At 38.4% G+C, this 24218-nt stretch overlaps 1 protein-coding gene across 1 annotated transcript in view; it reads right to left on the reverse strand.

The window, feature by feature from the left end:
- col6a1 (collagen, type VI, alpha 1) overlaps nt 1–23802 on the reverse strand; it is a 56864-nt gene extending 33062 nt beyond the window's left edge. Inside the window, exons 1-24 of the mRNA XM_060941756.1 lie at nt 23386–23802; nt 20705–20831; nt 19412–19615; nt 18828–18987; nt 18459–18572; nt 18186–18206; nt 18051–18071; nt 17885–17929; nt 17568–17621; nt 16719–16763; nt 16575–16601; nt 16459–16485; nt 16323–16367; nt 12113–12166; nt 11408–11470; nt 11210–11272; nt 10976–11029; nt 10566–10601; nt 10360–10422; nt 7732–7794; nt 505–567; nt 352–414; nt 203–253; nt 78–113 (exon numbers count right to left, since the gene is read on the reverse strand). Coding sequence (XP_060797739.1) covers nt 78–113; nt 203–253; nt 352–414; nt 505–567; nt 7732–7794; nt 10360–10422; nt 10566–10601; nt 10976–11029; nt 11210–11272; nt 11408–11470; nt 12113–12166; nt 16323–16367; nt 16459–16485; nt 16575–16601; nt 16719–16763; nt 17568–17621; nt 17885–17929; nt 18051–18071; nt 18186–18206; nt 18459–18572; nt 18828–18987; nt 19412–19615; nt 20705–20831; nt 23386–23473 — 1587 coding nt within the window. The 5' untranslated portion in view covers nt 23474–23802. The remainder of the gene's footprint in view (nt 1–77; nt 114–202; nt 254–351; nt 415–504; nt 568–7731; nt 7795–10359; nt 10423–10565; nt 10602–10975; nt 11030–11209; nt 11273–11407; nt 11471–12112; nt 12167–16322; nt 16368–16458; nt 16486–16574; nt 16602–16718; nt 16764–17567; nt 17622–17884; nt 17930–18050; nt 18072–18185; nt 18207–18458; nt 18573–18827; nt 18988–19411; nt 19616–20704; nt 20832–23385) is intronic.
- Nucleotides 23803–24218: the final 416 nt, after the last annotated feature.

Raw genomic sequence — 24218 nt, forward strand, 5'->3', positions numbered from 1 at the left:
CCAATGTCAGTAAAAACACTAGTAAAAGCAACCAGTTGTGAATGAAAGAGAAAACTTTTTGAGCACTTGATACTTACAGAATTTCCAGGATCTCCCCTTTGACCATGATAACCCTAGGACGGGGAAAAGACAAAAGGTACATCAACCTCAATGAAACAATGGAGATTTTTTTGAATACATTTTCATGAGAGTACTGATATACCTGGAAACCATGGCAACCCTCTGTTCCATTTCCTGGTGGTCCGTCGTCTCCCTAAACAACATAATCACATTGGCCGGTTTGTAGATTCCTGTTTGTAGAAATCTGCCTCTTTGTTTATTTGATACAGAATGTGAACAAGACTAACACACCCTCTCTCCCATAAGACCTCTGTCTCCTGGGGCGCCTTTGATTCCTCTGGGCCCTTTACTACCCTAAAAAAAGAAAAAGGATGAACATACTGTGTTTTGTAATCAGTATGTAAGAGCAGAAAATGCCATGCTCTAGGTTTTAAAATCACCTACCTCTTGTCCTGGGGGACCCTCATCACCACGGTAACCTGGAGACCCAGGCTTTCCTGCCTCACCCTGAGATTTAATGAAAATGTAAATTTTAATGACAATGACTTATGAGTTATATATTATGAATTAATAGATTTTTTTTCTCATTAATCAACAAAAAATGCCAAATAATGAAAAAGCATACACATATTGTAAATTATTTATTTATTCAGACTCTTTACTCTTTATTAGACTTTGAGTCAAGTCTGGACTCTGATTGGGCCATTTAAGGACAGACACTGCTGAGTATTTCAGGTCACTGTTGTGTAGGAAGGTGAACCTTGAGCAGATTTTCTTTAATGATATCTCTGTACTGAGTTCCATTATCTTTCCCTCAATCCTGAAAAGCCACCCAGTCCCTGCGATCCCCAGAGCATGATTCTGCCACTGCTGTGTTTCAACGTAGGGATGAACTTGGAGAGGTGATGAGCAGTAGGCTGTAGGTTCTCATTGAGATATAACACTTAGCATATTCAGGCCAATGAGACCAGAGTTTTAACCATAGAAAACTGCCTTTTGACAAACTCCTTGAGAGCGGTCATGTGAGAAGTGACCTGTGTTTGGCCATAAACGCCTGATTGTTGTAGAGATACTGTAGCTGTCCTTCTGGCACATTCTCTACTTCTAGAGTTCTGTCATAGTGATATTTGGGATCTTTGATCCTTCCCTTATAGTTTCCCAAATGCTTTCCCCATTTGCTGTTTGGCTGGACAGTTGTTTCTGAATATTCTATTTAAAAATGTTGGAAGTCACTGTGGTCTTTGGAATCTTTAAAACTTCAGAAAATTTATGGTTCCCTTGTGCAGATTACATTCCAAGATCTTATACTGGAAGTCATTATGCCCTCATGGCCGTTTATTTGCTCAGTCAGCTCAGGGGCTTTATATAAACAGGTGTGTGCCATTCCCAACCATGTCCAATCAGCTAAATTTACCAAATACACACTTTAATCACAGTAGTAGTAGAACATCTCAAGGACAATCAACAGGAATTGACTGCATCTTAGCTCAATTTCAAATGTCATAGCAAAAGATCTGAAAACAACTATTAGAACTATTATACTGTATGAATTGTTATAATAGTTCCAGAGACTAGGGATGTCAAGACACATTGAGGCTGTTCTGCTGAATTGTGGCAGCTCAGCAATTTTAATAAGACATTTTGTTGGTTTTTCCATTAATTTGTCAATTGCCTGTACCTAATAATTTATTATGTTTAGTCAAAACTAAGGGGTGGCACAGTGATGCAGTGATTAGCACTGTCATCTCATAGCATGCAGGTTCCAGGTTCCAACCTGCCGGCCGACTGCGGCCTTTCTGTGTGGAGTTTGCATGTTCTCCTCGTGTCTGGGTGGGTTTCCTCCAGGTGCTCCAGTTTCCTCGTACAGTCCAAAGACATGTTGATTAGGTCAACTGGCTACTTTAAATTGCCCATAGGTGTGAGTGTGAATGACTGTCTATCTCTCTGTGCTAGATTGGTGACCTGTCCAGGGTGTACCCCGTCAATTGTCCAGCATGAGCTGGGACTGGATCAATCATGACCCTCAGTAGGACAATGGATATATGGATAGATGGAGAGTCAAAACTAAACATATAATCCATTACCAGTTAATTGTATACATGTGGTGGTCTGGGAAAATTCGTTGGCAATCACTCTGGTTAAGAAAAATGCAAAATTGCATTTTTCTCTCTATAGCACACTTTGACAGTTCTACTTTAAGAAATTATAAATATATTTCTCCACCACAATGCAGAATTGTTTTGATTCACTTTTAAATCTTGCTTAGACTCTGTGCAAAGATCACATAACTAGATAAGGAGGCATTTAGCAAGAACATGCTGAGAAAACAGTCAGTCTGCTTAAAGACATCTAAAATCATGCTTTCTTGTGAAGTGCGATTTCCTCACACGATGAATGTTACGTTACATTTGATCAAGTTATTGGATAGCTACAGTAGTGTGCAAAAGTCAGACGCCATTTTTCTCTCAAATAGCAATATAGTACTTATTGTTAATTTGGTGGCAAACAATCCATCCATCCATTATCCATAATCGCTTATCCTCTGCAGGGTCGTAGGCAAGCTGGAGCCTATCCCAGTTGACTATGGGTGAGATGCGGGGTACACCCTGGACACTGCAAAAACTAGCCATCCTAATGTAAGGAAAAACATAATAAATTTGAGAACATTTAGACTATAATCAAGTGAAACAATCTGCCAGTGCAGTAAGATAATTACACTTGGTAAGATTTCTTGAAATAAGAAAAAATATATAGGCATTAGACAAGTGAGAAATATCTTAAAACAAGTGGTTAAACACTCATTTCAAGCTCTTCATTAAGTTAAATAAACTCAAAATTAGCCTGTAAGTGCTTCTTTGATTGTTGTTTCTTTCTAATTTTGAAAGAAAAGATCTTAAAACAGGAGCAACTAAACAAGATGAATAGTCTGAATTCAATAATTGTTTTTAGGTTTTCTGTCTTAAAATAAGACAAAGCATTTACACTAAATGAAATCAAGCACAGTATCCTCTTCAACAATATTTATTTGAATTGCTTCTTCAAATAGCAACAAATGCTTGAAACACTGCGTACACAAACGTGCAAAAAGTTATGATGCAATTAATGACATACATTGTACACTATGTCATCATTATTTAACTAAGCGTGTGATTGTTACTGGGAGGTCCTGAAACAAGTTTTCACAACTAAAAATGGTTGTGAAAGATTGAATGTGATCTCAAACAGTGTCTCAGTGATATAATTTGGCCTAATATGCATTTAAAGTAACTAATTTTATGATTTAGCAACTTAGGAAGAAATAGAAGACATATATTCTCAAAACAAGATTAATAATTTTACACAATCTGCTATTGCTTCGCATATCACTCTCAAAACAAGATCAAAAAGTTTTCTTGTCTGAATATAAGCTTGTAAGACTTGGTTAGATAGCCAGTTTTTGCAGTGGACAAGTCACCAGATCATCTCAGGGATGACACATAGAGACAAACAACCATTCACACCTACGGTCAATTTAGAGCCACCAAGTAGCCTAACCTGCATGTCTTTGGACTGTGGGAGAAACCGGAGCACCCGGAGAAAACCCACACAGACACGGCGAGAACATGTAAACTCCACACAGAAAGGCCCCCGTCGGCCACTGGGCTCAAACCCTGGACCTTCTTGCTGTGAGGCGACAGTGCTAACCACTGCACCACAGTGCTGCCCCATGGCAAACAATAATAATGGGGAAAATGTACTCTTCATTAATTCCATATTCCATTAATTTATGAACAATACAGTAATGAACAATAATGATGGGAAAATTTATTTAACAAAATCACACAAAGGTCTTCAGTCCTTATTAGACAATCACTGTGTTGTCTCAGTGGAACTATGAGTCTTTAAAAGCAATTTTTTCCTTTTCACCTTTAGGGGTAATCAGAGGTTAAAATACAGAACTTTTGGTTGAGATTCATGCAAATGCAAAACAACAGGCTGCCACATTTATCAACACATAGATCAGATTCCGTTTATTGTCACAACCAGATATTTTTAATCCATTTTTAAGTCTAAATCCTAGGGTATGTTTGCATGGCCATTGAAACACCCATGAAAAATTGCATAAAACAAGTTCACTGCAAAAAACTGAAAATTGAATTTGAGGAGAAAATTTGTTAATACTAGTGAAATTATCTTGCTGCATGGACAGATATTTTTACTTGATAAGACATCTTAGAATAAGTTAGTTGCAATCTAGAACTAGATTTAATAATCTCAGAATTGGTGTCTTGTATTCTTCCAATAGGAAATGCTAGATGGTTTCAACTATTTTCAATATATTCTCACTTGCCAAGATATATTTTTTTGCAGTGTTCAACAAAAGTTACACTTATCTAGTGTTCAACTTTCTACCGATTTTTTAAGCGTTGAGTCATAAGCCAGAAATACATTTATGACTCCATAGAAACTACATTATTGTTTATATGCAGCTGTTATTTTTCCTCAGAAGGAATCATGGAACAAGAAAGAATGAACTAAATGGAGGATTTGGAAAAAAAAATACGTGGCTTTTACTCATATATTATGAAACTCATCAAGATTTCCAACTTCATCTACTTCCTTACCCTTTCCAACTGGCAAAAAAAAAAAATGTTCCAGTGAAAGTTAAAAAAGTAAAAGTGTACTCAGTCAGTTTGTATTAGGTTGTCAAATTCAAGTTTAGGAAAAATATGTATGAGAGGTGATCACTCTGATTATTAAAATTGCATTTTGACAAATAAACCCTTTTTTTTAAATATCACCTTGTGTTCTTAGTATGTTATTACAGTATTTTTTTTCCTATTCCTTTCACTGCAAATAATCACATCTTAGCAAGAGGAAATACACTGAATATAGTAAAAAAATATCTGGCAACAGAAACAAATTTAAAGCTTGAAATGAGTAAAAATGTCTAGAAATAGGTACAATAAACCTATATTCGGTTTATGGTAATCTTATACAACCCCGATTCCAAAAAAGTTGGGACAAAGTACAAATTATAAATAAAAATGGAATGCAATGATGTGGAAGTTTCAAAATTCCATATTTTATTCAGAATAGAACATAGATGACATATCAAATGTTTAAACTGAGAAAATGTATCATTTAAAGAGAAAAATTAGGTGATTTTAAATTTCATGACAACAACACATCTCAAAAAAGTTGGGACAAGGCCATGTTTCCCACTGTGAGACATCCCCTTTTCTCTTTACAACAGTCTGTAAATGTCTGGGGACTGAGGAGACAAGTTGCTCAAGTTTAGGGATAGGAATGTTAACCCATTCTTGTCTAATGTAGGATTCTAGTTGCTCAACTGTCTTAGGTCTTTTTTGTCGTATCTTCCGTTTTATGATGCGCCAAATGTTTTCTGTGGGTGAAAGATCTGGACTGCAGGCTGGCCAGTTCAGTACCCGGACCCTTCTTCTACGCAGCCATGATGCTGTAATTGATGCAGTATGTGGTTTGGCATTGTCATGTTGGAAAATGCAAGGTCTTCCCTGAAAGAAACGTCATCTGGATGGGAGCATATATTGCTCTAGAACCTGGATATACCTTTCAGCATTGATGGTGTCTTTCCAGATGTGTAAGCTGCCCATGCCACACGCACTAATGCAACCCCATACCATCAGAGATGCAGGCTTCGGAACTGAGCGCTGATAACAACTTGGGTCGTCCTTCTCCTCTTTAGTCCGAATGACACGGCGTCCCTGATTTCCATAAAGAACTTCAAATTTTGATTTGTCTGACCACAGAACAGTTTTCCACTTTGCCATAGTCCATTTTAAATGAGCCTTAGCCCAGAGAAGACGTCTGCGCTTCTGGATCATGTTTAGATACGGCTTCTTCTTTGAACTATAGAGTTTCAGCTGGCAATGGCGGATGGCATGGTGAATTGTGTTCACAGATAATGTTCTCTGGAAATATTCCTGAGCCCATTTTGTGATTTCCAATACAGAAGCATGCCTGTATGTGATGCAGTGCTGTCTAAGGGCCTGAAGATCACAGGCACCCAGTATGGTTTTCTGGCCTTGACCCTTACGAACAGAGATTCTTCCAGATTCTCTGAATCTTTTGATGATATTATGCACTGTAGATGATGATATGTTCAAACTCTTTGCAATTTTACACTGTCGAACTCCTTTCTGATATTGCTCCACTATTTGTCGGCGCAGAATTAGGGGGATTGGTGATCCTCTTCCCATCTTTACTTCTGAGAGCCGCTGCCACTCCAAGATGCTCTTTTTATACCCAGTCATGTTAATGACCTATTGCCAATTGACCTAATGAGTTGCAATTTGGTCCTCCAGCTGTTCCTTTTTTGTACCTTTAACTTTTCCAGCCTCTTATTGCCCCTGTCCCAACTTTTTTGAGATGTGTTGCTGTCATGAAATTTCAAATGAGCCAATATTTGGCATGAAATTTCAAAATGTCTCACTTTCGACATTTGATATGTTGTCTATGTTCTATTGTGAATACAATATCAGTTTTTGAGATTTGTAAATTATTGCATTCCATTTTTATTTACAATTTGTACTTTGTCCCAACTTTTTTGGAATCGGGGTTGTAATAGGAAATATTAGAAAAGTGTGAGTATATTTAAGTTATTTTCACTTGCTAAGATGACATTTGTTGCAGTGAAGAATCTTTGACCTCACAAAGCAAACACTGTGCATTTTTTTTTAAATGAAAGATACCCATGGTAAAATTATGAAACTGAAGTGACCATTCATCTCAATAGTGATGTGAGAGGCTCAGAGATTTACAAGTGTGTGTAGCTGAGAATGGATGTTTGCATGAAGTTATTCATCAATTATCTTAACTGGAAACATTTATAAATTTCAATCTAATTTTGTAATGGTCATGAAATTCTGATTAGGTTTGCTAAATCATGATTTTGTCACACTGTAATACGACACAGTAGGAAACGTTGCAGCTGGCCTGTGATCATGTCCAGACGGTCAGATTCAACTTTTAAAATGAAGACAGTAACTGGAAAATGCAGTCTTATACTGCAATTAAAAAAAAAAGAAAAAGAAAAAAAGACATGTACAAGAAAATCTTGGCCAATAACTAAGGGGAATTTGAGATAAAAGCAACAGAAATAATCAGGTATCTAAAGGGTCCCTTAAAATGAGTCAGTAACTTAGATTTGGACTGAGGAGCCTCTCTGGGACATCTGGGAACCAGTCAGACTCAGGATATTATAAATCTAAAACTTTTATTCTTGTTTTTACTTCTTTCATATCATCTCATTACCTAAATCAGTTGAAACGGACACTTCCTCTGGTCTCTGGTGTGCCTCTTAACCAACAACCAACATCTGTGTCTTTAGACAAATGGGGCGGAGCCTCACAAAATGCCTGAGTTCTGAGATCAGCTTCTGGCTTTCAAGCCTCTTCGAAGTTTAGAAGACTCACATATCATCTAGTCAACCAAGTCCTCAATCCTGTGTGCAGTCCTCATATATTTCATGTTTTAATTATTCAACCATTTTTCTTTGTAATGAAGAAAAAAAAAGCCATTGGTGATGTTTAAGGATTCTGAACCTATCACCGTTTTATCTATGTCGAAAATTACATTTTGGTGGATACGACTAAAAGTGTTAGGGTTTACATTAGATTAGTTAAAAGCATGCATGACTTTGTCACTTACTGGATCACCATTAGGTCCAGCTGATCCTTCACGTCCTGGCTCGCCCCGAGGACCTGGCTCACCCTACAACGTTCAAAGGTCACTTTTTTAAAAATTCAAATTATTACTTCATTAATTTCGTCATTACATTCATTCATGTTCAAGGTGGTATGCAGCATTCTTTTTTCCCCTCAATAATATGATGTGTACATTTACTAAAATATTCAACTTTAGTGCAGTTTAACAATGAAGTTTATCTTGACAGGTTTTTCCCTTTCCAGTGATTTCCTCCAGAATTTCGTTCCCCAGATCCCAATCACATTCACTGTTTTCCACAGGCATCATTAAATGCAGGCAATACCTGCTTGTCTTTATATTGATGGGTATAAAAATACATTCCTACAGAGATTATTACTAACATTTCATCTGTTTATAAAGTACCTGCCTGAATGAACAATATGGTAGAGTAGATCACCACTACACTTCAAGTGATCCTATACATTATACTAACTTCAGCTTACTGGATTAAATGCAGTAGATATGGGTCATTCTAGAATTCAGGGTACATTTTGCATCTCCGAGATAAACCTTTTGTTATTTTCCACAAAAGAAATATTTATTGAATCAGTTTTGAACAGTAATGCAAATTATGACAAACTTTTACCAATAGCAATGTTTGATGTCCATTTTAGACCCAATTTATCTACAAAACATTGACTAAATGACACCTACCCCCACATTATTGTCTGTCTTCAACTTCTGATTCATACATTCAACTTGAACTTGAATTCAACTGTTTTTTGGGGCTTATTCTATTGACTGTTATAAAATCAGTTGAATAGAAAGTCTATTTTCTGTATTATGTAAAATTTCAGTAATAATAATAATAATAATAATATATTTTATCTGTCCCAATGTTCTTGTCAACTGTTATAAAACCACATAAAATCCACAAAGACTTAATAATATGCATGACACCTATACCAAGAGAAGTCACTTTCTCTGGCAGGAAACTCCAGAAAGGCAGTGAGGTATGTTATGTTTCTTCTCTCATTAATTTGAACAAAATGTTGAGGCTACACCAACAGTGGATTAATTATCCGTCAACTCTGTTATTGTGATATTGGAGTGAATCTCTCACTCATTTTTTAAAAACAACAATATGATTAAAATCCATAAAATTCTGTTTTTATACATGCCATGTGGTAGCTAGTTTGAGGTTAGCATGTGGAGTTAAGACACAAAATGTTGGGAAAAATGTCAACTCTGTTACCATCAATTCTACTGATGGATTGCCCTGTTTAATGATAACAGATGATGACTACCAGAGTCAACACTTGAAATGTACCCGCAATTATAGAATGGGCCACATGCAGTGAGCTTGTGTAAACGTAACTGTATGTGATTAATGTGTAAATACATATATGTTATTTACCAGCTTAAGGTCGGTCCATATCGTGAAATACCGTGACCGAGGTCTTGAAAATACTGACCAAGGCCCTCTGGGCCAAGGTCAGGATTCAAGGCCGAGGTCACGGTATTTCACCATATGGACCAACCTTAAGCCGGTAAATAATATGTTTATTTTTTTCTTTACCAAATTCAAACAAAAAATGAGAGCGCCTGAAAGGGAAAACCGAGGCGAGCCGCCATTTTGAATCCTCATTCATGGCTATAATGCAAATTGCTTCCTCCTCGGTATACAAGTGCACTTCCATGGCAGAAAAAAAACTACATTTTGCTGCCTATGTAGTCCCCTATTTATACAAAATTGAGTCATTCAGGATTCAGCCATGTTTTTGCTCGGTGTTAGCAAGTTACAGGTTTTTAGCTTTCTCCTGAAATGTTTTCTTTTATTTTGTCTTCCTCAGGGTAGTAAAACTCGCTTTTGCTGTGAACACTGTCGTTATCGCTATCCATGCTGTAAAATTAATGCTATTTTGAATCCTCATTCACGGCTGTAATGCAAATTGCTTCCTCCTCGGTATACAAGTGCACTTCCATGGCAGGAAAAAAAAAACGACATTTTGCCGCCTATGTAGTCCCCTATTTATACAAAATTGAGTCATTCAAGATTCAGCCATGTTTTTGCTCGGCGTTAGCAACAGTTACAGGTTTTTAGCTTTCTCCTGAAATGTTTTATTTTATTTCTTCTTCCTTGGGGTAGTAAAACTCGCTTTCGCTGTGAAGACTGTCGTTATCACTATCCATGCTGTAAAATTAATGCTATTATGCTGAGAAATGCTGGCAAAAATTTATAAGATTTTTGATAAAAATCTGAAATAAATCTTATAAAAAAGATAAATGTTGACAAAAATTGCTACTGTGTTTGTTGTTGTTGTGAACGAGCGAGTCGCCAGAGGTCCGTAACCGGGGTCCGTAACTGGGGTCCGTACCGTACGATACGGACCCACTCGCCAGCCAATCAGAGCACAGGATTTGATGGAAACCGGACCGCAAAAAAATAAATATGAATATGTTATAAAACTGCTTAAATTCCACCATAATATCAGTGAAGACACATATCAATCATGACACTACCCTCCCATTAAAATGCTCCAAATATCATAACCAGCACTTTAAACTGTAATTATGCTGAATATAAGGTCAGATAACCCTAAATTCCCTAAGAGTAACATAAAAACTTACAGAGTCTCCTCTTGGTCCTCTGTTCCCACGGGCACCTGGTTCACCTTTCTCACCTGGTAAACCCTACAAAAGGATTAAATTATAAAATGCCTTATTCATGGAAACCTACAGTTTACATAGCACATGTCTACATAATCAAATCTAAAACTAAAAAAAAAAACCAGGCCTCTAAGTGTAACCAATGAAAATATTATTATAAATATTACTCTTTCGCCTCTCAGGCCATCTGGTCCTTGTGATCCCTAAAAACCAGAAAACGTATCACTGTTATTTATCATTGGCCTATAATAGACTATGGAGAACACACACCTACAAAAACATACAAATGAAAAACATTAACACATTTACACACTGATACACATGAGCAATGTGCCAAACAAACTATAATTGCATCAGTGTGCCAAACTTACTGGCCATTCAGACCCATTTTATACAAACACACAATGCTCAGAACAACAGTATCATGGCATAAAGTGGAATGGTTTTCAGCCTATAATAAACTGATTCAATGGCTTGGAGAATTTTATGAGTCAAAATCAAGTAAAATTAGGAATCCATGTGCTTGAGACACCATGCAGAACAGCTGAGAAAAAGAAGAAGAAACAAAACCACTTACATCATCTCCTCTTTCTCCTTTATCCCCATTCGCTCCTCTCGGTCCTCTGTCACCCTATGAAAAAAAATACATCATGGATGAGTTGATGGGACAGCATCCTAAAGGGTCATAAAGGGACGTGGCACTGAAAAACATCTGTGGCTCTCACAGACCACAGTACTGGATCAACCCAGCTTGATGCACTAAAATGATCTTAGATACTACAAGCAAAAGCAAAGATTGTAAGCTTTGAACCTTATTTCCAGTGCGTCCATAGTTACCAGGTCTCCCTGCTCCACCATCTGCGCCAGGTTCTCCCTAAGATGAAAATACATTCAGCTTCAGATCACAGAAAATCTCAACCATGGTCATGTGAAGACGACAGGACAAATTTCTTTCCAGTGTTGACCAATGGGGAAAAAAATGAACAAAAATATAAAATCAGTTTCTTACTTTTGCTCCTTTTTGTCCATAAGGACCAGGGTCTCCTTTTGGGCCTGGTTCTCCTGGGAGACCCTTTAATAAAAGAAGAAAAATGTCCCATAGGCCTGCTTAGAACTGTAGGTTTCTGTCACCAGATCTAGACTAAAAAGTCACACTTGTCTATAATCAGACTCATTAAAGAATGTAAATAAAGTACAAACAGTCTAATGCGTGATCGGAGAGAGTGGCCAGGATGTCAGGTCTGGTAAATGTTTGGGTCTTTGAGAAGCAAACATCCTCAGTCCTGTGCTCCAGATGCACGCTGAGCATAAACAGCTGTTCAGTGCATAGTCTCTGACTGACATATGAAAAATGCAATCATGTGGCTTGAGGGGCAGTATGTCCATAGATTTATCCAATCAGCTATGGATGGGGGGGAAAATGCTGCATCTCAGCCAATCAAGGATTGCTGAAGGGATTGCAGAATTTCTATAGCTACACTTTATTCAGCAGCAGGTGTTTAATGTAGAAAAAAATCCCTGGTATACTGTACACTGAATCCTCAGACAGGGTCTTATCCTTTTAAAATATTTATCATGCTACCATGGCAATACTGCAAGAGTTGTGCCCTCATGAGGTCATGCTGCAGAGCAGTAACCTAAAGTCTCCTAGTACACACACACACACACACTTGGAAGAAGAAGCATTTAAAATCTTGAAAAGGCTGAGACTTACATCGTGCCCAGGTGACCCTTTGCAACCTTGTAGACCATCAAACCCTGGCTCACCCTGAAAGACAAAACATAAAAACACACTCCAATATAAATATTGAGCTTGATATGGATAACAGTGAGGGATTTCCAGGATGGAGGAAATATGTAAAAAGCTAGAGTATGGGAAGAAGTCTCAGGAGGAATCTGAAGCAGCTGCTGATTTGACAATGTCTTATAAATGGTATGACTGCCATAAAACACAATAATGGAATGATCTGATATAATGGGGTTTACTGAGCGTGTGCAATGCAGTCATATTTTTGTAATGACATATGATTGCATTTCACTTACAGAGTTCAATATTTTTCATTTTAAGGCCCGGTCCCACTGGCCGATGGACACAAAACGTATGCAAAAAGGACACAGCGGACGAGCAAAATTTCGGGGGTGGCTCTATCCGTTTTCATCCGCTCCAGAAATGGACAAAATTGGCGAAAATTTGCGAAAACAGAACGGAAAAGAACGGACGTGGGTAGTATATAGCGGGGATGTTAAACGCATGTTCATAGGAAGCCTAGCGGATGAAAGCGGATGGAAGTGGATGACAGCTCTGAAGGGGTTACCGGTGATAACTGAGAAGCGGACGCATAGCAGAAAGAGCGGATGCATAGCGGATGAAGGGGATGCATCACGTACGCCTAACGGAAACAAAGGGGATGTTGCGCGGATGTATATCGGATGCAGACCGTTCACTGCGCATGCGGGGGGTATGAATTGCGTCTGCTCCGCGGATATAAAGGGATGCAGCACGCACGCCGTCAGCATAAAGCAGAAAGACGTGCTGGCGGCTACATCGATACATCTCTACTACATCTCGTTTTTGAAGAAGGCTACATTGATACATCTCTACTACATCTTGTATCAACACCATGGTGCGCCAATCAGGCAAGAAAAGGAAGTCCATGCCTACTCGTTCAAGCCCTGGCAAGGTGAAGAAGGTCAGAACCAGCACCCCACCCCCTGACACTGACTGTGATGATGAGACTGCTGCTAGGTGTCCTTCTGCATACTCTAGACATACTCCAGACATCCTAAATATACGAGATACATCCCAGATATAAACGCTTTGTCCGTTTTGAATACTTTATATACGAGATGCATACGCTTACATCCTTTCTATTTCCGTGCTACTAACGATGAATAGACGTTTCATGTACCTTATCTTTCCTCCCTCTTTCCGTTTTCAGCTGCAGCGGATGTGAGTTGCGAGGATGCCCAGAGGATGCAGAGAGGATACAGCAGACGTTTAACGGATGATAACGGACATAGAACGTTTGTTGCTCGTATATGTCGCGGATTTACATCGTACACGGCGGAAAGTTCATCCGTTCTAAAAGTATTGTGCAGCTCAAAACTTTTTGCGCGGATGAAATCACAGTGGACGGATGCTCGATGGATAGAGCGTATGAAGCACGTATGCAATGAGTACACAACGGATTCATAGCGTTTTCCAACGGATGGCAAAGATTTTTTTACGTTTTACATCCTCTTTGCATCCGTAAGTGCAGTGGGACCGGGCCTTTAGTGGCAGAACTAACTAGTTTGCTGATATTTTTTCATTACAGTTTACGTTGATATTTTAGTGGGAGTGTCACAAATGTGGAGACTTCAATACAAGTCTGCACATTTTTATTTTAAATACAAATATTCATAATTCAAAAATGATTTTGAAACATGGCACTAAATACAGTTATCATACTGTATTTAAGATGTTTTAAAGGTGACATATACCCCTTTCCCACAAGTTGACACAGTTCCCTGAGGTCTTAATGAAATGTCTGTGACATGCTTTGGTCAAAATACAACAAGAATAAAGTACCACAGTTCCGTTCTCACCCAAACAGCCCTGTTCCTTTAAATTTTAATGAGCCACTGCTCAACCTACCCCCCTCTTCCGCCATCCAATCAGGTAGCACTTTTGTCATTCACAAGTTTTTTCAAAAGCTATGAGTGAAGTTACTCAGATGAGGGGGTGACATAATTCTAATGAGCTCAGCTTATAACATAGAAAGACAAGCCAAATCTGAACAGCTTGTTGAAGCCCAAAGAAATGTTGTCTTATTTCAGGAGTTTGTGGGTTGGTAGGCACTCCAGATATCTCAATGTATGCGCACAAGCACTGAAAAAGTGAGTTTTTGATATGTGCCCTTTAATTATTTTAACAATTAAGTAATTGTGAAGCCCTGCCATGAATACCACAGTAATCTGACTGAAATTGAATCTTTGATACATTATTCAAAAAGAAAAAAAATATATATTCAGAAAATGGTACTGTGTACTGGTGAGTGCTACTTGCATAGTGCATAAAAAGAAGCCATGCAAGGGAGAATGTGAAAGTTATTGGATCTCACTTGGACCTCAAGGGAAAAACTGACTGAAAATGCTATTTATGGTTTGGTCATTTTACGGATATTTATATTTGGTTATTTATATTTTTCTTATTTTCTTACAGCTACTTAATGCCAACTCATGGCTACTGAAGGCCATTTCACACAGGAAGCTTTTATGAATCATCTTTTTGTTGTGCTTCTATTTTAATAAGCATTTACATTACCAGTCAAAAGTTTGGACACACCTTCTAATTCAATGTTTTTCTTAATTTTTATAAATTAAAAGTCACTTCATATCTTAAAGTAATGATGGATGTTGTTTCTCTTTACTTAGTTGAGCAGTTATTGATATAATATGGATTACTACAGTTGTGGAATAGGACTATTTACTGTATTTTTATTAATTAATATTTGATCTCAAACACATTAAGAGGCAAGAAACTCGTCCACTAATTAACTTTTGATGAGGCACAGCTGTTAACTGAAAAGCATTCCAGGTGACTACCTCATGAAGCTGGTTAAGATAATGCCAGTAGTATACAAAGCATCATCAAGGTGAATGCTGGCTTCTTTGAAGAATCTAAAATATGTTTTTTTGTTTGTTTTTTTTGCTTAGTACATAATTCTGTATATGTTCCATGTTATTTCACAGTTTTGATGTCTTCAGAATTGTTCTACAATGTAGAAAATAGTCACAATTACAGAAAAACCTATGAATGAGTCAAGTCAAAGTCCCTCTCACACCAGAATCTGGTCTTCCCAGGCAGTCTCCTGTCCCAGTACTAATCAGCTATTTGAGGTGTATGGGTGTGGCGCCAATCCTCGTTTCGATAGCCCTCGGCCTCTCGCCTATACAGCTAGGGTTACAGTGGGGGGCTAGTCCTCTGGTTTGTTGCTAGAGTTTGACTTCCCCACTTGCATCTATATTGCAGTGTGCTTTGCCAGACGGCAGTAGGTACCATTTTTACAATGGTCTTTGGTATGACCCGGCAGCAAGTAGAACTCATAATTTCCTGATCAAGAGGTACACACGCTAACCACTAAGCGAATTCGCAATCTTTGAATGAGTAGGGGTGTACGAACTTTTGACTGGACTGTATATTTACACCAGTTGTGGAACAAACAATAGTCATCTGTCCTGCTGTGTCTGTCCTTTTTATGTGCATGGATGAAATATAAAATGTTTTTGAACATGGGGAAGCCATGGACTAATGGTTAACCAAAAGGTTGCTTGAGCAAAGCACCTAACCCCAACTACTCTGGCAAGAGTGGTGGTGTACCTTGTGTCTGATTAGCCAAAGAAAAACTGATGATTGCGATTATCAGTTCGGATGGGAGCCTGACCACAACTAAAAAAACTATTCACATCCAATTAAAAAAACAAAACAAAACACCAGGCTCTTAAAATAAGATTTCCATAATAGTCAGCAGTGCCAGTGCTGTTATGATAGCAAAAGCATTTGCAGTCAATTTTGCACTTGACAGATTGCTTCTCCTGGTTAATTTTCACTTTCACTCTTACATGACCCCACCTTTCATGCTTTATGTTTAGGTTCACTTTCAAAGGGTGATTTCAAAATCATCAAATGATCCAACAATTCCAAAAAACCCTACATAAGTAAAACTGTGTGTGAAGACACTTCACTAATGGGGAACAGAATATCTTGATACATCTCTCAAGCACAGGGCAGCAGATATTACAGCAGATAGCAAAGTGTATCCAGACTTGAGGGAAGTAATAATGTCATTATTTCATTACAAGCACTCAACATAATTTACAAAATATGAAATTAGAAAATAAATAAATAAATAAATAAATAAATAAATAAATAAAAACCTCACCTTAGCCCCATCAACTCCATCCCTTCCAGACTGTCCTTTGTCACCCTAGAAGGATAATTGAGTAATATTATAACTTGAGCAAAATGTGTGTGCAAATTTACAGAAAACAATTTCTAATCAGTGACTGGAGCCTTACCTTGAAGCCCTTGTGGCCTCTTTCTCCCTGCATAAAAAAGAACAAGATTAGATTAGTTTTTTAAAAAAAGGCTCAGCCAGATTGTCTCTTTGCCAGCGTGACTTGTGACTTCTCACCTTCAGTCCTCTTTCTCCTTGGTCTCCCTAAAAGAAAGTCCAGAAGCAAATATATAAGCTACCTTTCCAGTAAGAGAACGCTTACTAAATCTTAAATGAGGTAAAACATAAATATTCCTTTTTGGAATAACTACAAAAACAAACCTTCATGCCTTGATAACCAACTGGACCAGGATCACCAGTCCTTCCCTATCAGCCAAGAAAAAAACAACAATAACAACAACAAATATGCAATAAGAAAAGCAAGATTCTTTAGACAATCATTAAACAAATGTGAGTGAGCAACTTTCAAACCATTTCATTTATTTGCATGATTGAGCTCATCATTTTGAATACAAACTGGCTCTATTAGCAAAGTCAGCTCTATTAGAATTGCTGTACAGTTCTCCTACAGTCCTCATCTCATCCTTCCTTTTCCTAGAGATAGCAAAACCACTGTCTGTAATATCTAATCCCTAGATTTTTGTAAGCTTACCCAGGATTGTGTGCTTATGCCTATTTAAATTGCTTTATACTATAAATTACGCTGAGTTGACATGGTTATAAACCATTGCCTTAAAATAATGGAATTGTTGGCTTAGTACACACACTGTTTAATGGGGAAGCTGATCCTGTTCCAGAACAATGTAATGCGAGGGAGTGCAAAGAGTAAACCTGTATAGGGCAAAAGCCTTACTGGCTGTGAATGCCGCAAAATGTCAGGCTTACAAGTCTTTGCTAAGTTATTCCAGTGGGATTACACACCAGTTGGGAAAGCCAGGATGTGGGACATTTAACAACTACTGAAAATATGAGAGTTGGAAAACTACATGACTAAGAAGAAAAATAACACCTTCGTCATGCACTTACATAGGTCAGAGAACATAGGTCTCATTTATCTGTCTACATAAGCAGATGTCTACATGAATGTGTTCTGAAAGTACAGTATAGTGAAGTTATGACAGAGAAGGATGTGCTGGAATACAAGGTAATGTGATGTAATTGGTGGGTTACCTGTGCTCCAGCTTCTCCTTTCTCTCCTGGCAGGCCTTGTCTCCCAGGCTCCCCCTGTTAAGACATAACAGGAACATTAGTGACAGCATGCATATATGGCTCCTGCTATATGTACTGTAACTTCAAGAACTGTCAAAATCTCATCTCCTCTCATTATCTCTAGCCGCTTTATCCTGTCCTACAGGGTCGCGGGCAAGCTGGAGCCTATCCCAGCTGACTAGAGGCGGGGTACACCCTGGACAAGTCGCCAAATGATCGCAGGGCTAACTGCATTTATATTTTATGATATTTAATATATACAGTACATTCAGGCTTACCTGGTATCCTTTTTCCCCGGGGCGGCCAGCTAGACCACTGGGCGCCTGTCAAAATAAATAAATAAATAAATAAATAAATAAAAAGCCATTTAAAAGAATACAGATTCCACAGTGTAAGTAATCACATCTGTGCTGGTGTGATGAGGGGGTCACCAGTAATACTCACAGTGCAGTCAAAGGAGCAACACTGCAAAGAAAGAGGTGAGAAAAATAAGTTTTACACCATTAGAGTTATGATAAAAAATTACAGAGAAATATATGCAAAGATGATTATTAAACAAAGTAGGTTAAATGAACATACCACATCCTTTGTTTCATTGGTCTGGTCATTGGTTTGAGAATATAAACAACAAGAATAATAGAGTTAGCAAAATCAAAACCAAGATATGAATCCAAATAATCCATAAACAGTGAACTCTACAGTAATTAGAATGCTGACATCCTCAAATAGGAAATTGTACTCCTTCAATGTTAAACCATGCTGTCATGTAAAAGCAACCAACTGTTCATAGATATAATAATCCTCTTACAAAATTCACAGGAATATGGTGACATTCTCTATAGGTGGACTCACGATCATTTCAATGATAGTGTTGATTGTATCCATATGTAGGGATGAGGTTTTGTCCGCAGCAGTGAAGTTCTGCCTGTACCTCATGTCTGTGGCAATGACAGACAATCTGGACTCCTAATAGAAGCATAACAGGAGTCAGGGAAGGTAAAAATAAAAAAAAAATAAAAACAGTCATAATTAGACCTATTTATAATCCATCTAAATGCAAGCTTTTAATATATAGAACATCTCCCATCTTATAGCTACCAGAGATTAAAACCGCTTCCTAATATACTGTACATCTAACTTTTCAAAGGGACACACTCTGTTTTAATGAATTATATATTTTTTCCCAAATGCCAGAAATGGTACTGGCTCAGGGAGCAGTACCTCCTGGTCTGGGGTGATGGCCACAGCAAACACTTTGATGCCATGCTGCCTGGCCTCGTTCGCTGCCTCTTGAATCCCTCCACAGGGCTCTTTATAACCACTGATAGGGTGACCGTCTGTCACAACCACAAGGTACTTATTCTCATGATAGTAAGAGCCACTGGAGACAAAAAAAAAAGTGTGTGGAATTAGGAAATTACAGGAATATTGCAGCCATTTCTGGTCAAGAATTTCACCATGTTTCCCTCGACTCAAACTCATTTATAATGGAAAGTTAAGGACAGTTTTTGGGCAAACAATAAAGAACTTATGCAAATTAAGCTTTGATTTTCTAAACATTTTTATGTGTAAAAACATACAAATTTGAGAACACACTCCAACTAGGCTGCTAACAGTTTTACTATCGGAGTCTAAACCAGACTACATCTTCCCAAGCAAATTAATACTAATTCATATTAAGAATCCAATTCTAATTAATTCTTAAGACAATTTGCATGGTTACACCTTCAGTGAAATTTAACACAGCCTGTTGTTGACTTTGGAAAGATACTTCTTGTATCTGAAATGTGTGTGTCTTTACATACCCTATGAGCAGCTCTGCAAGACCCTGCTTAATGGCGCAGTCAGTGTAGGTTCCCTTGCCAATATATTTAATAGAGGAAATGGCTTTTTCAAGCGCATTGCGACCACCTGGGTTCATATCCACCAGGCTGTGCACCACCTCCACCTCATCACTGTAGTGTAAAGCTCCTGAATTCCATGCTAGATAACGGTCACATGGCTGGCGACTGGCAAAAAAAAGAACACTCATTTAACATGAAATGCAATCAAATCAATGTCAGTACAATAATTTGAATATCCACTAAATATTGTAGTCCTAATGAATTAAATTAAATTGGAGCTTGGGAGGGTCACAATCTCCCAAGGAATCATCATGGTAAGATCAACTGAATGATTACCTTGCCTGCAACAGAGTAAATGGGGCAAGGTATTGTTAATCAGTGTGGTTTGTTTGTTTGTTTGTTTGTTTGTGTGTGTGTGTGTGTGTGTGTGTGTGTGTGTGTGTGTGTGTGTGTGTGTGTCTGTCTGTCTGTCTGTCTGTCTGTCTGTCTGTCTGTTAACAATCTAGCATGTTGGCAGTTGCACCAATTGACTTCAAATTTTCAGGGTAGGTGGGCAATGGTCCGTAGATTACCTGAATAAATTTTGGGGGTAATTGGGTCAAGGTCAACCCTTCGGTCAAAATAACATTTTCCATAATAACTCAAAAACGGTTGCCTATAGACAGATGTTTACTATTATGAGCATATAGGAACTCCCGTATGGCCTTTCATTTGGCACCATGATCTTTGACCTTGAGTGACCTTGAAAGGTCAAACTCAAGGTCACTGATTTTCAGAGGGCTGTAACTTGAAAAAGGTTGATGGGAGACAGATATTTACCATTATCAACTTATAGGAAGTGCCATTTGGGCTTTCATTTGGCACCATGATCTTTGACCTTGAATGACTTTGAAATATTAAACTCAAGGTCATGGATTTTCATAGGAAAATAATATGACAGCTGATGATTGAGAAATATTACCATTATCAATATATAGGTATAAAATAAGGGCTGCTGGGCGAGGTTTGTTTTGCTTGGCAACACTTGTTACTGAGAGTTCTGGAAATTATATTTACTTCCATATAAAATATGTATGACTTTTGTTGTATTACATGTTGAAGGAAATTTTCAAGGCAACACATTCACTGGCAATCAGCGTGCGTCACAGTTAGAGTTTGAAAAATTTCATGTTATACAAATGATTTTCATTTGTTGCAGTTAAGTGCTGCATGAGCATGCACTCTAGGGGTGCCATATTCATTTATATCACATACGTATCCTTCAGTTCATGGATGAAGCGAATGGCGAAGTCTTTGATCTTGTTGAAATAATAATGTGCATCGCCTCGGAGGGCCACACTCTCTGATGTGTCCAGCACAAAGAACAGGTCCACAGGGCATTCTATAGTAGGAGAAAAAAAATCAGTTACACTGTGAACTTAAGAAATACCAGTCAACTCATTAACCAGTTTACAAATCGACTCAAACGTTATTGTGTACATACACTCACGTCCACTTTAATAGGAACACCTGTACATTCATGCAGTTACCTAATCATCAGATACAGGTCAAGAGCTTCAGTTAATGTTGACATCAAACATCAGAATGAGGGAAAACATGTGATCTCAGTGACTTTAACCGTGGCATGGTTGTTGGGACCAGATGGACTGGTTTGAGTATTTCAGAAACTGCTGATCTGGAATTTTCACACACAATAGTCTGTAGAGTTTACACAGAATGGTGTGAAAAACAAAAAAACATCCTGTGAGTGGAGGGTCTGCAAGCAGAAACACCTAGTTGATGAGAGATCAGAGAAGAATGACCAGACTGTTCTGAGCTTACAGGAAGTCTATACTAATTTAAATAATCACTCTTTACACACATGGTGAGCAGAAAAGCATCTCCAACTGTACAACACATCAGTGGATGGGCTACAAAAGCAGAAGACTACACACTGGTATAGACTCACACAAATTGGACAGTTGAAGACTGGAAAGCGACCAGGAGATTTTTTTTCTAATCTCCAACTGTTCAGTTTGGGTGAGTCTGTGTCCATGATAGCCTCAGGTTCTTGTTTGTGGTTGACAGGAGTGGAACCTGGTTTGATATTCTGCTGCTGTGGCCCATCCACCACACAATTCAATGTTTTGTGCATGCTGAGACGTTTTTCTGCTCACCACAGCAGTAAAGAGTGAATATATGAGTTACTATGTCCTTCCTGGTAGCATGAAGCAATCTGGCCATTTTCCTCTGACCTCTCTTATCAACAAGGTGTTTGTTTCCAGCCGCAGAACTGTCGACCATTCACTCGATGGTTTTTCGCACCATTCTCTGTAAACTCTAGAGACTGTTGTGTGAAAAACCCCAGGAGATCAGCAGTTTCTGAAATACTCAAACCAGTCCATCTGGTACCAACCACCCTGCCACGGATAATTCACAGAGATCAAATTTTTCCCCCATTCTGATGTTTGATGTGAACATTAACTGAAGCTCTTGCTCTGTATCTGTATGATTTGATGCATTGTGCTGCTGCCACATGATTGTCTGATCAGATAACTGCATAAATGAGCAGGTGCACTGGTGTTTCATAAAGAGGATGGTGAGTGTATGTTGTAGAGTTTACACTAAGCACCTTTACATGCACACTAATATTCCAAATATGACAATATTCAGAATTTGATACAGGTCAAATTTGGCATTATTCCAAATTCAGCATTTTCTCATTAAGACGTGGGATACATTGAGATTGTGTGTTTTAAGAGCATATAACCCATTTGTAACATGCATCTCAATTGGACATTTTTATGGCAGTTTGTGACACACGGCCACTTGCCTGCTTACTGTCAGCTCAGTGCGTTGTATACAAACCAACATGGGGGCGTTTTATGTTAATCCAAGTATGCATGGCTGCATGTAAATGGGAATATTAGTGGAATATTCAGGTTCATTAGCCATTTAAATGGAATATTGTGGGGTGGGGGGTTGAAGAAGGGCAAAATCTGGAATATTTTGTGTATGTAAACATGTTCATGACTGTAGTGATACGCTAAGAAACCCTGAAGAGCCAGTGGTGTATGAGTTCAAAAATAGAATTCAGAAACTGATCCTTTGTTGGGGCGTATCATGCTGCTGTGTTATGGACTTACAAATAAGCATCATATTTACATCTAACTGACTGAGCACAAATATGTGTATTTGTACACCTGATACACTATGTGTTTGATAAACCCAAAACAAACTCAATCCAAAACCAAAAATCATGGCTCTAAGCCACCATCTTGCCAGCCCAGTGATGGGTATGTATCACATGATCTGGTCACATGACTCATAAGTACTCGTACAAGTTTTTAAAAAAAAATAATCTTTACCAAATTACAATACAATTTTTGTTTCCTCTCATAGTTTGCCAACATATATAGAATGCAACAAAATGTACACAAAGCCAGTTGGAGGCTGTTGTGCACTTTCAGCATTTTTCAAACTTAATTTAAGGCAAAATGTCAAAAGCACAAATCAAAACACAATTAATAATGATCATAAACACACCATTCTATTCTCTGTGCTATATTAACCTGTATTAGCTACATAAACAGAAGCAAAACTCTTGCTTATCATCCATCTTTACGCAGCATCACTCGGGCATTGGGCACTACACTGCCGTTCCAATCTCTCACCATCACACAGTCTTTAGAGCGCACCGCTTTCATGACTTTCTCAAAGCATGACAAAGTTTAATCTTTTGTTAGCTGATCACTAGCACCATGACAGAGAAAACAGTGAGATTTAATATATTTTATAAGGCTCAAATGTTGACATGAGTAACGCGCTTTCCACAAAGCGTTACGCACAGAAACGTGTCCAAACGCCCAAACACCAATAAGGAGAAATAGTGCAACTGGTCAAATGTCAAACTCTTGATACCAAACGAACTAAAAAGAAAATTGAGAGATTATTACCTCTGAACGTATGTTTGTCCTGAGCCGACAGTCCTGCCCACGCTGAGCAAAAGAGAAGAGCCGCTAAAAGAAACCTATTTTGCGCCATGGCCCTTTTGCAATTCCTTGCACGGTGACCGTGCAAAGCCGTGACAGGGGAGGATACAGTGAAAGGTCTGGATGACGAACAGGATTAAAAAATGACTTTTGCTTGGGTTTAATGGCTGCAGTAGCGGATAAGGACGGCGGGATGGCGCGTCCACTCAGTACGCAGGTCCACAGGAGCGCCTTAAAGCCCAGCCCAAGATTTCAGAAGGAGGAGTTCACCATCATCCTCCCTCCATTCTCTGCTATATATTATAATGCACTTAAAGAAACATAATGGCAGAACCAAAACTCTTAAGTCTTTCAGTGAGATGGCGTTCTGGTGATTGCGCATGGGGTTTTGGATTGCATGTCAAATCCAGTGGTGTGTGCGTGTGTAGTGGACCTCAGAACCATGACCAGCCCTGTGGTCACTGCTGAAACTGCATGTTTCCTCTTTCTGCACTGTCCTGTCCTCAAACAAATCTGAAGGAACCGATAGTCTTGCATGCTGCACTGCACTTTAACTGTACGCAAATGATGAGCTTTATGTCAGTATGTGTGTGATAAACTGCAACCTAATGTGACCTGTACAAGATAAATACTAATGAAGTGATTCAGATTCCTAAGATTAGGCAGAAACTGGACATAGGTGCATCTGGAACATCTCAGATGTTGGAGTACTGGGGTGACATAAGTTGTAGAAAGAAAAAGATTCACAGACAGGGGATGAGAGAGAGAGAGAGAGAGAGAGAGAGAGAGAGAGACTG

Source organism: Neoarius graeffei, chromosome 15 (assembly GCF_027579695.1).
Source record: "Neoarius graeffei isolate fNeoGra1 chromosome 15, fNeoGra1.pri, whole genome shotgun sequence".
In the NCBI taxonomy this organism is placed as follows: Eukaryota; Metazoa; Chordata; class Actinopteri; order Siluriformes; family Ariidae; genus Neoarius; species Neoarius graeffei.